The following is a 17,191-nucleotide window of genomic DNA, read 5'->3' on the forward strand; positions in this document are numbered from 1 at the left end:
GAAAAGAGACCTACGGCGCAGTTTTTAAAACGCCGCTGTAGATTTTCCCCGGCGCTTCAAAAATGCCACAAAAAACCCCAGCAAAAGCAGTGCTGTATTGTTATAGCGGCACTAAATGCAAACGACGGTGATGGTAACTTACAACGACACATTTACCGGCGTTTAGGAATTGCCGTTATAGGAGTTCTATTTGTGGCATTTGTTAACCGTAATAGAAAGTGCCATAATATTGCCGGCGTTTCTGGGAAACATTGGCAAAAGTATGTTATGGCGGCGCTTATTAAATGCCGCCGTTGACTATAAAATTCTTTTTTCACGTCAGATTTACTTATGCCGGCGTTTCTAAAACGCCAGGATATGTTTTTTAAATTAAAAAATAAATTATTTCCAGAAAGCTAAATTCAATTTTACAAATGAATATCCAATTCCATCAATCCAAATTTAATTTTACAAATGAATATCCAATTCCATCGATCCAAATTCAATTTTACAAATGTAAATGTGCCACTTTCCATTATACATATACCAACAATCCAAAATGTACGAATTAATCATGTAATCAACAATCCTGAGCTTTCCAATTGCCCTCTTTGTCCTTGCTGATGTCTTTCCCATGTTTCTTCTTGATCAATTTGATGAAGTACTCCAATGTCAGCAAGTTCACTTTTGAAGCTAATCAGTTCATCTTCCTTTACTTGCAACTGTAATGTAAAAAGACCAGCATGGCCAATCAATAAGAGGAACACCTAGCAGAAACTCTGAAGCCTGATATTCTTTTAAACAATTCCAATATAGTTTGCATCTAATTCCAAGTGTCAAAGAATTCATTTGGGTGATATACAATCAGGAATTAGCTATCACGAGGTATTCATCAGTAGTATTCTTCTTTATATTGTGATCAGAGAAGAAACCAGAAACTAAATTCTAGCACAATATTGTTAGCTGTGATGGTTGATTTTCGCATGAAGAACTCTAACCTTCCACCAATCAGTTCTGCTTGTGTCGCTTACCATAGATCTCACATCGAGCAGTTAATTTGGTTACAGAATCAACCAAAGGTACAACATCAAGAACAGAACCAAGGCTTCTCCTGCATGGAAAATTAATCCAATTGAGATCAAAACAATTAAAACAAATAAGTAATAGATATACATAAATTGCATTCCCTGAGAGGAGAGAAATTTAGTACCTCAAGTAGTCACCATCAAGGCCAGCAAGAATGACTGTCTTGCCATCATCGTCAGCTGCCTTACAACAGAAATCATATAGGTCTTCAAAAAATTGAGCTTCATCGATCCCTATCACGTCCAGCTACAACCATATGCATCCAATTAATAATTAATAATTAATAGAATGAAAAATTAAGAGATCAATGAATAGACCCCAAAAGAAAATCCTCTGCCACCAATGTGGGTTGGATCAGGACCCAGAATTATAACAGAGAAGAACAATGGATGAAATAGAAACAATAGATTCAGATCAGGAAACGTTCAACCTTCAAAATATACCTTTTCACCACTCAGGATACTTCCTTGTACAGCAGCACCATAAGCAACAGCCTCATCTGGATTCACACCCTTGTTAGGTTCCTTCCCATCAAAGAAATCCTTCAGAAGTTGTTGGACCTTGGGAATCCTGGTGCTTCCACCAACGAGAACAATCTCATCAATCTGGTTCTTTTGCAATCCTGCATCGTCCATTGCCTTCTTAGTTTCAAAAAGCTTAGTCTTTGAAGTGAAGAAGAAAAAAGAGAAATCATGACACCCACCAGATGGGCTATGACATCACAATCGCTGCCAGTCCTGAACTTGTGATTATGCAGCTACTTTCTCAGCTCTTCATTCCATTCACCTGCACAAACAAACACAATGGATTCATTACTTGAAATAGAAAAGAAAAAAAACTTATTGCTGTTCCTGTAGTCAAATCAGTACCGTTACAGCAATAGACTTGTCTTCACTAAACAGAGGCTGATCCCCAGAAGTGGGGTCGATTATAGCCAGCCGTTGATGAGACAAAAAATTGTCTCCATATTGGTAAAGCCCACTCCAGTCGGGCCCTCTATGCTTCAATCTGTAAGATTAATAGTTTCCTAATTGGTATATGAGTTGATGCATTTTTCAAAAACATCCTCTGCTTGCTGTTAAGCAGAAAGATTTATCAGAACATAAATGAAATACAAGAATCATATAACCAAAAGCTAGTCACTAATTCAAGATTTAAGTATAGAAATGCAGAAAATGATGTTAAATCTTGGGCTTCCCTCCCTCCCAAAAACAAAAAATTGCCAAACAGTTTATTTGTGATTGATTTATATACTATCAAAAAAAGTAAAGGAATCAGCTCCATCATGGGCATGATTACCAAACAGGGAACTAAAGAAGAATCATTATCTCAAACCAGTTGGTGGAAGTGTTTAGATTGTTATCCTGAAAATACTGATGAACTAGAAAAACAAATATCCACAAAAAACCACATGCAAAACAGCTCCAGAATCACCATGAAGAGGCAGAGAAACAGCACAAGGCTTTGATGGATCAGCATAATCAGCAAGGTTGATGTTAGCCTCACCAAGAAAGCTGGACCTCGAAGAACCCTAATGTCAACAAGATCCACAGCAAATACAAAATTTAGTTTTGATTTGGAAGAATTTAAATTTCTCAGAGAGCTTTCTGAACAATGGAAGAAGCATAGGAGTAAGATGATGCTCAATTGCATGCAAACAAATTAGCTCAAAATAGCATAAAAAATGGAAATGCAAGATGAAATTAAAAAGGATTAATACCATTGCCACAAGAAGTTTATACAGCTTTTCATCATAATCTTTGATTTTTGGATCTTGAAGAAGTCTTGTGGTCTCATAGATTGGATCTGCCCATTTGCACGTTCCATTTCTCACATTTGTTTTGGTTGTCTTTGCTGTTGCTTTTCCAGAATCAGCAGGAATTAAAGATACAAATAACTTATCCCATCCAGTTTGTGGAACCTGAAACAGGAAAAACAAAATAAATAAATAATCAATCACCTCAAAGTTTTAAATGCACATAAAATCTTTCCAAGGCTCAAAAATACATCCAGTTCATTTCACAGTTGTCAAAATCTGGAGATCATGAGAAGCTTACTTACCCACAAGAGCAACCATATCTGTGACTGAGAGTCCTTGGTCTATAAGTGAGTTGAACCTTGTGAACCAAGCCTATCCATTACAAGTTGAGTTAATTGGGTCATTTCAAGCCGAAGTTGACTATGATCTTTTTCCTTCTCCACTAATTTATGTTTGATGTCTTTGATCTCATTCTCCAACTTTTATTCAATTTTTTTCTCTTTCCAATCGCATCTCATTGTCTTTTTGAGTGAGGTGACGACTAGTAAGCGTAACTCCTACACCTGCACCACGAACCTGCCCCGGACGTTCCTTCCCAATGACTACCTCAAAAGCATTGTCTTAGGCAGCATGAGTGTCTCTTACCTCTAGAAGTTGTTTCTCTAATTCGTTATCAAGTTTTTCCTATAAACAAATGTAAAATAAGTTAGTTTGTACCATGATAGAAATTATTAGGTATTCTCTATAAACTAAATTTAATTGAAACAAAAGATCATACCGCAATCTCTCTGACAGCCGGATTTATGTAACAGACTTTTCTTTAAAGAAAACAGAAGAAGAAGAAGAAGAAGAAGAAGAGATATTGAAAAAGATATGGTTTTAGTGTATGGGTTGAGAATGGTTCTCTTCCAAGAATGTGATGGTCAGACTTGGATGCTATGGGTAAATAATCTCCTCTCTTTTTCCCTTATTGTATTGCAATAATCATTGACAGTTATTTTTCTTGAAAGAAATCAACCAAATCTAATACTGTTGATGTGAACCATGAAGTCAATTACTCATCATGTTAGAAAACACTGATTCTTCTTTGCAGATCTCCTTCATGCCTTCAAGTTCTTGCCAAAAGATCTCAACTTCATCAGCTACAGCACTAAAGCTATTGGACTAGATAAAGTTTACAGAATTTTAAAGCTCACTGACAAACACTTAGGTTACTGGTTCTTAATGTTTTAATCCTGCTGAGCAGGTTCTCCATGGTTCATCATGAGCAGAGCTTTCATGGAATACTGTATACATGGGTGGGATAACATGCCAAGGAAACTACTTATGTACTTCACCAATGTGGCCTATCCTCTTGAATCCTACTTTCACACAATTCTCTGCAATTCCCCTGAATTTCAGAACACTAGTGTAAACAATGACTGAGGTTCATTGAATGGAACAACAATTCAGACATGGAACCAAATTTCCTTAATCTGTCTCATTACAGAAGAATGGTACTAAGTGGTGCTGTCTTTGCAAGACCATTTCAAGAAGGGAATCGGGTGTTTCAGAAAATTGATGAATTCATACTGAAACGCCCACAGGATATTACAAGAATAGAAGTGAGAATAAATTAAGTTTAATATTCCAAATATGATAACTATTAGAAAAGTAGGTCAGAATGCATCATTGGAAGCAAAAAACAAAAATAAAAAAGTCACATTGACCTGCGGCCTGATGAGGAAAAAAAGTTAAATCATCAACCAAGACATTACTTAAATATCACATGGTAAACAACTAAATCATCCAATAAAAGTAGATTTGGATGGCTTAATTAGTAATCTCTGGCTATCAAACAGCATGAAGAAATTCAACACATAATGAACAACAGAAGAGAAAACAAACAATAACTAATGCAAGGGTTTATCTATTGAACAACTAGCAGATGTTTCTCATTAACACGAGAGATGGAGAGCAGAGAAGAACACTAAAAGAAAGAAATTATAAATGGAATTACCAGACTCACGAGGAGGGAGTCTCCGAGGCAGATTTTGGATCGAACAATCTCGGGCGTATATCTGCTGCTCAAGAGTGAAAACCACCTGGAATCAGCTTTGAGCAATTAGAACCAGCAATCTTTTCAAAGCTTCGCAAATCTCTGAGTCGTAACGACTGTCAAGTAAAGAAGCCGGCGCACACACAGAGAAAACCGATCAAATTTGCGAGAGAGAGCGCGAGACAAAGGGAATGCGATGAAATTTGCAAAAACGATGTGCCAAAGAAGATGCTTGAAGAAGAACTCCAAAAATGCCTCATTTATTTCGGTTTGCCTTGGATCTGTTCATCCGCTAGTGATTGGAGCTGATACAGGTTGGTCTGTGCGAAGAAACAAAAACTATTGAATTGAAGACAAAGGGAAATGTTGGCGCGGGCTTGGGCGGGAGGAATATGGGAAACGGCGTTTGTAATAAACGCTGAAGTGAAAGAAGTGAAATGGATAATTACAAATAGAGATACGAAACGCCGTTAAAAGATTTTACAACGGCGTTTCTTAGAAACCCCACTAAAAAGTTAGTATATCTTTGAGTAGAAATAGACATACATAGACATACAACGGCATTTCTTAGAAACACCGCTAAAAAAGTTACATATCGTTCAAGTAGCGAGTTTTAGAGTTACATACATAGACATACCACGACATTTCTTAGAAACGCCGTTAAAAGGTTTTACAACGGCGTTTCTTATAAACGCCGCTAAAAAATTGTATATCATGTTAGAGTACAAATAGACATACAACGGCATTTCTAAGTTAAAAGGTCTTACCAGTTACTAGTAGACACCGTTAAAAAGCTATATATGACGGCGTTTTTTGGGAAATGCCGTTATAAGTTAACATACGGCGCCGCCGTATCCTTACCCAAAGTGCCACCATAGGCCCGTTTTCTTGTAGTGCTTGAGTTATCTTAATAAGCACTTACCCTTGGCAGTACAGCAACTCCTACAAATCAATAAACAAAACTAAAGTAGAGAATAGTCCAGCTGGATTTCTGCTCGTTCTCTTAGTATTCCTTATCCATTTTATCATGATACAGGATATATATACACCTCATAATGATCAGAAGTACCACACAAGTCAGCAAAAGAGATGATCATAAGTAGCAATAAAACAAGGGACAGCTAATTGTCAACCCATTATTAATTTTTTTGTTGAAAGGTCATTTGTATTAATCAACATATTATCATTGATTAGCACAAAATGAAAGAAAATGAAAAACCACATAGGAGAAGACAGTACAGCACCTACATCCTTTCAGATTAGCATCTTTTCCACGAATCATATGTGCCTTAGTAGACCAATAAGAACATACACAAATTATGTGAGAATAAACAAATATTTGGCTACGGAACTTTAAAAAAATAAAAATAAACTAAACATTCTTTATCTATTTCTTGCCAGTCTCTTTTAATATAGAGAGACATAGCTTCGCTCAATGTCTACCGGCATAGATGAAGAAAGAAAAATCTCAAAAAGTAGGCAAGAGAATATAGTTTTTTACGAAATTGTGAAAATTGATTGACTTTTAATGGAGAGAAAAAAAGTAGGATGGACAATCAAACTTAGATTATAGGCTCTTTGATGCAGAATTGAAGACATATTTACAAAAGGAGAAGCTCATTGGGTTAGATGGGCCTAAAGTTGTCACCTGAATCAGCCCATGGTTTTCATGGGCTAAGGCTGTTTTAGTGCGTTAAAGTTAGGCCACATATGTTGAACCTCATAGCCTAGATCTAAGCCTAAGTCTAGTTGTTGGAAAGTCAATAAAATGGGCTTTGGTTTGAAAATAAGAGAATTCATTGTCAAAAGAGTTCTCCTTTGTCAAGAGTTAGGTAGTAGTTGAGTTATTAATAGGTAGGTGGTGTTAGCTAATGGTTGGATGTTGCCATTAGTGTTTATGTCTCTTTAAAATGCTATATAAAGAGACTTATGTAAGTGGTGAAGACACAACTGATGAATTGAAATCAAATTGCTTGCTAGCATTTCTCCTCTTTGGAGAACCCTTGTGTTTGATCAAGGTAGGTTGGTGTTCGATCCAATCGATCCACCTTGCGGTGTGAAGCCCGGGTGTTACGTGTTACATTGTTATTGTCACTTTCTTCATTATAGTTCTGCCCCTATTGGAATATCTTTTTAGCCCGTTATAATACCATTCTAGTTTCAGCCCTCTTTCCCACCTAAACTTTGTTTCACTTTAAGTCCATCAAATTTGCAATTGTCTCCCTGTGAAAATGTCCTATTTGGGTACTGTTTTGATCAATCAAATTCGGTATCTACATTACTCTTCCTATAGGGAAGATATTTTTCTATTATAGTTATTCTTCTGAAATATTAGGGGTGTGAGGGAGAAGGTAGGGCTTGCAAATATAAGATTTCTTGACGTAAATTTCCCCACTTTTTTTTTTTAAATAAATAACCTTACAGAGAAAACAAAAAAAAAACAAAAAACAAAAAACATAGAGAGACATGAAATATGTACTTCAATAGTAGACAATTACAAAGTAGAATATAAATGCAACCCAATTCACATTTTCACCATAACATCTAAATCTAGATTCTTTACCAATCAGGAGTGGAGCTTTGTATTTCTTTCAAACATTTCAACACACACTAGAAGGGGCTTACTAGGGTCCCACCTCTAATTAATCTAGTCAAAACTCAAATGTGGGTCTATCTCCTATATAATATATGGAGAGGTATGAGGGGAGCACAGACCTCCACCCTGACAAGTGGAGGGTCCAAACACTCCACAACCCATAAAAAAAAAAAAAAGAAAAAAAAAAGGGAAGACCGCTTCAACAATAAATAAATGAATAATTACATTTCAACACACAAATTAAAGAAACAAAAAATTTCCATCCTAAATCAGAAGAAAATTCAAAAAGTTTTTGCAAAGCTACCCACTAATAATCGGATTCACATGCTCTGTAATTCCTTTACCAACAATTCCCTCCTAGGATTGTGCCATGTTGCATTAAGTAATCCAAGGGCCACCCAATTCAAACTAGAGTTTAAATAAAATTCAAATTTATGGGTGACTTTAAATAAGATTCAAATTTAGTTTGAATTGGGTAACCATTGGATTACTTAATGCCACATGGTACAATCTTAAGAGGGAATTGTAGGGAAAGGAATTACAGAGGATGTGAATCCCTAATAATCTCCAAATTTTGACATAAACAAGCTATAAAAATAAAATCTCAGGCAATAGAAATGACCAAGAATAGTAAAAGAACAAGGGACACATTCTCACATGGTGGCAAAGAAGAGGAGTTGATTTGTCTAGATATGGAGTTGCGACCTTTAAGAGCTAGACTTTCGAGATTAGATAATTGACAAGGAGGGGAGAATGTAGAGCTGAGAAATTTTTTTTTTCCTTTTTTCAGGTTTTGAAAAATTTAGTCCATGCAATTAAGAGATATTTGTTGTTGATACTGAGTATGTTTTATACATAGAATACAAATCAATTCATTAATGAATCAGAAAACATATCACATACAACACGGGACGGCAGGCACTGCCTACATGATCACCCATGAGAGCATCATAATCATAGCTTGTGGTGATGACGATGCTCAGGTCTTGGGTTGGAACCCCCCCCCCCCACCCACTGCATCTTGGTTTGATTATGATTCAAAAGAAATTTATATGGGCCAAGGGAACGCTAAAATTGAAATGAATTTTAAATAAGGATAGTATATGTAACATTACATTTTCTATATATAATTTCTTAGATTCATTTTTCACAGTAAATGTAAGAAAAGAGCAGTCTCTGGCTCATCTCTAGTAAATATATGTCTATTCATCAAACAAAGTGGAGGATATATAGCAACAATTAACAGATAAGAGAAGGGGGCAGCACCTCTATGGATGGATGGATCGATCATATGGTTCTGGAGAGAGGATTTCTTTAATGTCCTAGAACCACAGCAAATCCTCCAGCACAAGGGCCTGCACGGAATTGACTAGACTATAAAACGTATCCAAGTCATCGATATTCTCTTTGATTAAGAAGAGATTCCCTTGTGGCTGCACAGGAAGAGTAGTATTTCTGAATTGTAGGCTCATACGTGAGATCTCAATAGCCTCTCCGCCTTCCAGCTGCAATCCAAACCAATCAATCCCTTCGAATTCGTGAATGTAGACGGTAGACCATATCTCCATTCATCCTCGACGGAATGGAAAACCAGATTTTCAGCCATGTTTCGTGGTAGATTTTCGTTTCCTCCTCAAGGCTGCTCGCGCCATGATGATCATGGATACAAGATTCAATTTTCAGAACGAATTCATCAACAAGGTAGTCTTCAGATCTAAGAGAAACATGCAAAATTAACCTGCTGCCGCTATAGATCCCATCAAGAACATCACTAGGAATCAAGTAACCACAGTTCGTCTTTCGCAAACACACCCAAATTTGTTCCCAACCAAATCCGTAATCCAACTGCATAATAAGAAACCATCCATCCATATATACAATACAAATACAATAGTCAGTCAAACGAATAGAACAAAAGAAATTAACTCTCTCTCTCATCAATCACTCACTCACTCACTCACTCACTCACCTGGGTCCGCTCATATGAAGCACGATTTGTCAGGACGCAGTCATGAGCCGCTTCAGTCAATTCACCAATTTCCCTGTAACTTGCCACTACAAACCCTCTAAACGGCCTCGCATATTCTCTTAAACCCTTGCAGCTCAACATTTTCATCCATTTCAATTTTGGCATGCGTACCGGAAAAATGGGAACCAGGGGACTCCAAAACCTTGAAATATACACAATCTCGAACAACAAGTTTACGCAAGGACGTCATACTCTCTAGAGAGACTGTTTTAAGGAGTAAAAGATCCTCTATTTTCAATTTCTTCAGCTTCTTTAACTCTTCAATGGAGTCGGGCAACTCCTTGAGTGAAACACAACCTGTGAGAACGAGCGACTGGAGGGAACCCAACTGACCTATACTTTTTGGTAGTTTCTCAAGACTTCGACAGCTTTTCAAGTTCAAGTAAACCAATCGTGGAAGTCGTCCAACGGATTCATGTAGATCAACCAAAGACACACAGCCATCAAAGTATAACTTCTTTAACCAAAAGCGTTCAGAGAAGATTGGAGACATAACCAATTTTTCACAACCACTGAGGATAAGCTCTACGAGAGAACTCAACATACACATGCTGCTTGGAAGTTTCTCAAGACTTTGACAGCTTTCCAAGTTCAAGTAAACCAATTGTGGAAGTCGTCCAACGGATTCATGTAGATCAACCAAAGACACACAGCCATCAAAGTATAACTCCTGTAAGCAAAAGCATTCAGAGAAGATTGGAGACATAACCAATTTTTCACAACCACTGAGGATAAGCACTCGGAGAGAACTCAACCCACACATGCTGCTTGGGAGTTTCTCAAGACTTAGACAGCTTTTCAAGTTCAAGTAAACCAATTGTGGAAGTCGTCCAACGGATTCATGTAAATAAGTCAAAGACACGCAGCCATCAAAGTATAACTTCTTTAAGCAAAAGCATCCAGAGAGGATTGGAGACTCAACCAATGTTCTACAACCACTAAGAATAAGCTCTTGGAGAGAACTCAACCCACACATGCTGCTTGGGAGTTTCTCAAGACTTTGACAGCTTTTTAAGTTCAAGTAAACCAGCTGTTGAAGCTGTCCAAGGGATTCATGTAAATAAGTCAAAGACACGCAGCCATCAAAGTATAACTTCTTTAAGCAAAAGCATCCAGAGAGGATTGGAGACTCAACCAATGTTCTACAACCACTAAGAATAAGCTCTTGGAGAGAACTCAACCCACACATGCTGCTTGGGAGTTTCTCAAGACTTTGACGACTTTTTAAGTTCAAGTAAACCATTGTTGAAGCTGTCCAAGGGATTCATGTAAATAAGTCAAAGACACGCAGACCATCAAAGTATAACTTCTTTAAGCAAAAGCATCCAGAGAGGATTGGAGACTCAACCAATGTTCTACAACCACTAAGAATAAGCTCTTGGAGAGAACTCAACCCACACATGCTTGCTTGGGAGTTTCTCAAGACTTTGTGACATTTTTAAGTTCAAGTAAACCAATTTGTTGAAGCTGTCCAAGGGATTCATGTAAATAAGTCAAAGACACGCAGCCATCAAAGTATAACTCCTTTAAGCAAAACCATTCAGAGAAGATTGGAGACTCAACCAATTCTTCCCAACCACTGAGGATAAGCACTTGGAGAGAACTCAACCTACACATGCTGCTTGGGAGTTTCTTAAGACTTTGACAGCTTTCCAAGTTCAAGTAAACTAGCTGTTGAAGCTGTCCAATGGATTCATGTAAATAAGTCAAAGACACACAGCCATCAAAGTATAATTTCTTTAAGCAAAAGCATTCATAGAAGATTGGAGACGCAACAAATTCTTCACTACCACTGAGGATAAGCTCTTGAAGAGAACTCAACCTACACATGCTGCTTGGGAGTTTCTGAAGACTTCGACAGTTTTTTAAGTTCAAGTAAACCAGCTGTTGAAGCTGTCCAAGGGATTCATGTAAATAAGTCAAAGACATGCAGCCATCAAAGTATAATTTCTTTAAGCAAAAACATTCAGAGAAGATTGGAGACTCAACCAATTTTTCACAACCACTGAGGATAAGCTCTTGGAGAGAACTCAACCTACACATGTTGCTTGGGAGTTTCTCAAGACTTCGACAATTTTTTAAGTTCAAGTAAACCAGTTGTTGAAGCTGTCCAATGGATTCATGTAAATAAGTCAAAGACACGCACCATCAAAGTATAACTTCTTTAAGAAAAAGAATTCAGAGAAGATTGGAGACGCAACCAATTTTTCACAACCACCGAAGATAAGCTCTTGGAGAGAACTCAACATACACATGCTTTGCTTGGGAGTTTCTCAAGACTTCGACATTTTTCTAAGTTCAAGTAAACCATTTGTTGAAGCTGTCCAATGGATTCATGTAAATAAGTCAAAGTCTCAGACCATCAAAGTATAATTTCTTTAAGCAAAAGCATTCATAGAAGATTGGAGACTCAAGCAATTCTTCACAATCACCGAAGATAAGCTCTTGGAGAGAACTCAACCTACACATGCTTGCTTGGGAGTTTCTCAAGACTTTGACATTTTTCTAAGTTCAAGTAAACCACTGTTGAAGCTGTCCAATGGATTCACTTAAATAAGTCAAAGACACACTGACCATCAAAGTATAACTTCTTTAAGCAAAAGCATTCAGAGAAGATTGGAGGCTCAAGCAATTCTTCACAATCACTGAGGATAAGCTCTTGGAGAGAACTCAACCTACACATGCTGCTTGGGAGTTTCTCAAGACTTTGACAGTTTTCCAAGTTCAAGTAAACCAATTGTGGAAGTTGTCCAACGGATTCATGTAGATCAACCAAAGACACGCAACCATCAAAGTATAACTTCTTTAAGCAAAAGCATTCAGAGAAGATTGGAGACATAACCAATTTTTCACAACCACTGAGGATAAGCTCTTGGAGAGAACTCAACCTACACATGCTGTTTGGGAGTTTCTCAAGACTTCGACAGATTTTCTAAGTTCAAGTAAACCATTTGTTGAAGCTGTCCAATGGATTCATGTAGATCAACCAAAGATCTACAATGAGTAATATACAACCTCTCTAAGAGAGGAAACTTGCAAGAGAAATTAGGAGACTTGATCAACTGGTCACAACCCCTGATTCGAAGAATTTTTAGTTTTCGAAATTGCTGCAAAACATTATTACAAAAAAAAAATGTCAGTGGATTGCCAAATAGTAATGTGGAATTAATGTTTATTTGTTTGTGTAAATGACAAAAGAAAAGGAAGCAAAATAAGAAACGTACCTTATTTTCATAATCGAACTCAATCAAGTTGCAGCATCCTCCTCTTTTATTAGCTTGCCAAGTATGTCTAAAATGACCATCACATAACTCTAGCATAATTAGTTGATCATGATAAAAATCAGCCGGTAGCTTTTGTGAGGGACAATTAATCCAACTCAGCCATCTCAACGTAGAAGGAAGACACTGAAAGTCACTCTTTGAGGTTTGCCCCCTAAGTTGTAATAATCTTAATTTGGGCATCATCTTCAAGCCTTTAACATATATTTTACTTAACGAATATGAGTTAAATATAATACCTTCAACCATTTCACTCCCCTGCATCAAAATTAATCAACAAATAATTAAAAATGAAAAAGATAAAACGTTTTAGACTTTTGCTGTGTAGTGCTCCATGATATCTGTGTATGCTTCTCTACTAGTGTGTGCACTTTAATTATTTCAGTACGTATGTAGTACAAAAGCAGAGGAAAAATAAAAAGAAAGAAAAGAAAATTCTTGTAATTTTACTTTTACCTTACCACCATCTACTACATTCATGTAGTCTTCAAAAGACCATAATCTGCTAAATTTATTGGGTTCTTTAGGGCTTCCATTGTGTGTAATCTTCCTGCCCATATCTCGAATTTGGTCATGAATCACTAACCCATTCCACTTGCCAATCTTTAAGAGTGATTTTCTTTTGAGAATTTCCATGTGGTATTTTGGTTCAAAGCCGCAAGCCTCCCATATTGAAAGTACATCTTCTTCCTTCCATCCCTTGAAAAAGCATGCTGCATCAAGAAACATTGATTTCTCAATGTCATCTAGTTTATCGTAGCTTATCACCAACTTTCTATAGATGTCATCATGAGGGATTAGTTTCAACCTTCGTTGCATGCTTTCCCATACTTCTATATCGTCTGTTAAAGATAAGTCAGAACCCAAAACCTCCAAAGCCAAGGGCAAACCCCCTGTAGTACGTACTATATCGATTGAAAGCTGCTTAAAATCCTCAGGAATTGTCTTTGTTGGAAAAGCATACGAGCTGAAGAGTTGAAGACTTTGTACTTCATTCAATTCTTGAGGCTCATATATTTTTCTATTATTCCCAGGCACTCTATTCAATATGTTTCGATCTCTGGTTGTTACGATTACAGTACTGCCAGGACCGAACCAATCGAGACCACCAGCCAATGCATCTAATTGGGTATGATCATCTACGTCATCAAGAATGAGAAGCACATCTACTTTTTGAAGTCTAGCTTTTATCAATGTTGATCCTTCTCTAGAGCTGCCTATGCTGTTTTGGCTTTTTTTACCAAAGATAGTGGAAAGGAGTTTCTCTTGCAAACTTATCAAATCATTGCTAGATGTTTGCTCTCTTACATTTTCAAGAAAACAACTCTTGCTAAAGTTTTTGAATATACGATTGTACACAGCTACTGCAAGAGTTGTCTTCCCGATACCCCCCATGCCGCATATGGTTAAGAATTGAACACCGTTGGAGCCGGTTTCTGGTAGCAAAGATAATACAGATTGTAGACGTGATTCCACTCCAATAGGATATCTAGCGCCAGTCAAGGATGATTGCATGTGCAATCGGTTCCAAACTTCTTCAACAACTTCACTGACTAACCTAGATTGATCCCTGCAAGCGATCAGATTTTTTTAGTGAACAAAAGAAAAAAGGAAGTCAACAAAATTCAGAAATCTGTACACTATTGGACATGAATTATATCAATGAGGCTCACCCTTTATCAAAAATCCATCCATTCTTATCACCAACTGCCCGCAAAGCTTCCCTCCATTCTGTAAGAGTTTTAACAGCCTCTTTGTCATGTCTCTGAGGGGAAATCTCAAAACTTCCACTCTGATTCTTAACATCTGATGCGGTAACATTGAAGAAAATGGGTAAAATGATCTGACCGTTGGTTTGATGACATTTCATCGTTTGAGCAAGCTCCCGCAAGCACCATTTGCTTTCTGCATATCGTTCACTGAGGATAGCAATGGTGAGTTTGGAGCCTTCTATTGCTTGGATAAGCTGTGGCCCAATGTCTTCTCCTTTCCACATACCTTCGCTATCTATGAAAACATGGATTCCACGATCTTTTAGAGCTTCATAAAGATGACCAACAAATGTTTTACGGGTGTCTTCACCTCTGAAGTTGATAAACACATCATAACTGGAAGAAGATCCAGCAATATCATAACTGGAAGAAGATCCAACGACATCATAACTCGAAGAAGATCCAGCAACTTGATGTGGCATCAGTTTCTGTTGTTGGGGTAGTGGTTCCATGGAGATGAGACTTTTTCCTTTTTCTGATAGTGGCTCCATGGAGATGAGATTTTGCCAACAGATGTAGAGAAATGTTGATTGAAGCAGAGACTGGAAGTTCGATCCGTTCTTGCTTCTCTTTGTAAAGGAGAAATCCGTTTGAGATATGAGATTAGGTACTACAGTAGATGAGTTGAATCCACGTCCACACCCAGCAGTCAAACAAGGAGGCTGGGTGGAAACCAGCTAGTCTTGCTTTAGTGCTCTCTTGCTTAGTGCATCGCGTTTTCATCTGCAGTGTACAGTTGAGATGAAAACGACATCAAGCTTAAGTATTGAAAATCACTTTTGCAACAAGCGATCTAGATTAAAATCTCCATCCAAATTTCGATCAATACTGAGACCTTGTCGCCAATGAAAACTCAAATATATATAGATATTTCTAGGAAACCGCGTTGATGACAATACCGATAACGAAACAAAAACTGAACTGAAAAGTTAAAACTTGCTTTCGGCAAAACAAAGACGAAAAAATGAAAGTTCCTGTCACTTTCAGTTTTTGGATGTTTTATGTGAAATTTCCTAACAAATAATATTAATAATATTGATTATTGACTTGTCACATGGCATTGTATGCTTTTCCATTTTTCGAGAAATTAAAAAACAAAAAGGTTTTACAGGGCCACCCAACTTTTGTCGTATCATTGTAATAATTAAGGGTAAATTACATATAAATTCCTTTTGGTTGTATAGTCAAGTATATTTATTATTTTTAAAAAAATTATTACTGATATTTTTTATTATTAAAACATAAAAAGTTATAATTGGACAATTCTGCTGAGATAGTAAAGTGCGTTTATAATTGATTTCTTTTTTAAAAATAATAATTATAATTAATTACAAACATAAGAAATCTATACATAATTTCCCAAAAAATTAATGAAAAGAATGCATTCTGTCTGGGTAATCATTAGGATGACTACATCAATACGTGGTTTTTTTTTTTCATTCTTCTATCTATAAAAGGGATTCTTTTCAAATAATTACGATAACTACATCATCACATGGTCCTTCTTTTTGGTAAACCCCATTTTTATTTATGCAATAAAAAAATTTTAATTAGGACAAAAAAAGTCAAGAGAGAGTACATTGTTCCCTCCTCTAATGGAGAAGTGATATAAACTCAATTGAGATTTTCTATTCTAATGTGTAAAGAACTATATTTTCTTTATACTTCTTTAACTAATAGAGGATTATATTTTCTTTACAATCGTCTTAATAGATAGAGAATTGTATTTCTTTATCATCCTTCCGTCATATGTTTAAGAAGAGATTCATTACTAAGTATCGATAAAATAGACCATAAACGCATAAAGATGAACTCACTTTATAAACATGGTATGGAGCAATAAAAGAAGTTTATATGTGTAAGAAAAAACTTATAATTTTATCAGTAGTTTCTGTTTTCTTTTATTATTATGTTTTCTCACTCAAATAGAAACCTATTAAAGTGATGAAAATAAAATTTTTTTTTTTTTGAAAAATGATCTAAGTGATATTGTATTCTTTTCCTCACAAGTGGTTCTTTTCTTTTTCTTTTTCTTTTTTTTTTAGAAATCATTGAATTGTCAAGTTTAATTTGTGATTCAGCCATTTGATGTAGTTTTTCTAATTTTCCTCCCCTTTTCCCCTCTTTTTAGTTTTTTATAGGATTTCATATCCCCTTTTAAACGTGTTAATATTATAACTATTCTGAAATCCTTACTCAAGAAAGGGTTATTTGAGATTATAAATATGGATTTGAGTGTTAGAATCAAGTGGGTTATTTGAGATTATAAATATGGATTTGAGTGTTAGAATCAAGTTAGAGGGTAAAAGGAGGAAATGGAAAACTTTTATTAAATTAAGAAGAAAAAAAAGTGAAAAACTCACTACATTGTGAGTTTAATTTGTCATTCAGCCATTCGATGTAGTTTTTCTAATCTCCCCCTACCCTTTCTCCCTCTTTTTAGTTTTTCTAAGATTTCATGTGCCCTAAGCCAGTTCACATTATAACTATTCTGAAACCCTTATTTGAGAAAGGTTTATTTGAGATTATTGATATGGAGAAATTATTATTGAACCGGGTTCATACTTGGTTTGACCCTCGACCCCGGTCTAGACAAAGGGAATCAACTCGCTTCCGAGCGAGCCGGGTCCAGAAGATAGCTTGCTGAAGAA

General features: G+C 36.4%; 2 protein-coding genes across 9 annotated transcripts; both read right to left on the reverse strand.

Moving 5' to 3' along the window:
* Nucleotides 1-381: 381 nt before the first annotated feature.
* On the reverse strand, nt 382-10,760 carry LOC149029187 (disease resistance protein RPP4-like). 8 transcript variants are annotated; one of them, XM_089141085.1, is made up of 12 exons: nt 9,428-10,760; nt 9,197-9,303; nt 8,725-9,097; nt 4,824-5,182; nt 3,127-3,508; nt 2,786-2,986; nt 1,935-2,596; nt 1,769-1,851; nt 1,509-1,687; nt 1,190-1,311; nt 978-1,090; nt 382-701 (listed from the first exon to the last, which is right to left on the reverse strand). In XM_089141085.1, exon 1 carries the CDS (start codon nt 10,728-10,730, stop codon nt 9,525-9,527), a length of 1,206 nt encoding a protein of 401 aa, XP_088997211.1. In that variant the 5' UTR covers nt 10,731-10,760; the 3' UTR covers nt 382-701; nt 978-1,090; nt 1,190-1,311; nt 1,509-1,687; nt 1,769-1,851; nt 1,935-2,596; nt 2,786-2,986; nt 3,127-3,508; nt 4,824-5,182; nt 8,725-9,097; nt 9,197-9,303; nt 9,428-9,524. The 8 variants fall into 8 exon arrangements, with proteins under 8 accessions (XP_088997211.1, XP_088997219.1, XP_088997182.1 ...); XM_089141093.1 differs by having other exon boundaries at nt 1,935-2,073; nt 2,500-2,596; nt 8,725-9,303; XM_089141056.1 differs by having other exon boundaries at nt 8,725-9,303.
* Nucleotides 10,761-10,906: 146 nt separating this feature from the next.
* Nucleotides 10,907-15,357, reverse strand: LOC149029188 (TMV resistance protein N-like). Its single transcript, XM_089142515.1, has 7 exons — nt 14,442-15,357; nt 13,225-14,338; nt 12,712-13,026; nt 12,449-12,594; nt 12,054-12,405; nt 11,739-11,807; nt 10,907-11,593 (listed from the first exon to the last, which is right to left on the reverse strand). Exons 1-7 carry the CDS (start codon nt 15,029-15,031, stop codon nt 10,907-10,909), a joined length of 3,273 nt encoding a protein of 1,090 aa, XP_088998641.1. The 5' UTR covers nt 15,032-15,357.
* Nucleotides 15,358-17,191: the final 1,834 nt, after the last annotated feature.

Source organism: Hakea prostrata, chromosome 1 (genome assembly GCF_041222555.1).
Source record: "Hakea prostrata isolate BN-2017 chromosome 1, UWA_Hpros_2, whole genome shotgun sequence".
Classification (NCBI taxonomy): Eukaryota; Viridiplantae; Streptophyta; class Magnoliopsida; order Proteales; family Proteaceae; genus Hakea; species Hakea prostrata.

What these genes read in the sequence shown, in the direction of transcription:
- LOC149029188 (XM_089142515.1), bottom strand. Translation starts at nt 15,031, where the DNA reads ATGGAGCCACTATCAGAAAAAGGAAAAAGTCTCATCTCCATGGAACCA. An exon ending in AGTTCGATTATGAAAATAAG is followed by an intron (nt 12,595 to 12,711) that starts GTACGTTTCTTA and finishes AATGTTTTGCAG; the next exon opens with CAATTTCGAAAACTAAAAAT. An exon ending in AACTCCCAAGCAAAGCATGT is followed by an intron (nt 11,594 to 11,738) that starts GTATGTTGAGTT and finishes TCCATTGGACAG; the next exon opens with CTTCAACAACTGGTTTACTT.
- LOC149029187 (XM_089141085.1), bottom strand. Translation starts at nt 10,730, where the DNA reads ATGGTTTACTTGAACTTAAAAAGTCGTCAAAGTCTTGAGAAACTCCCA.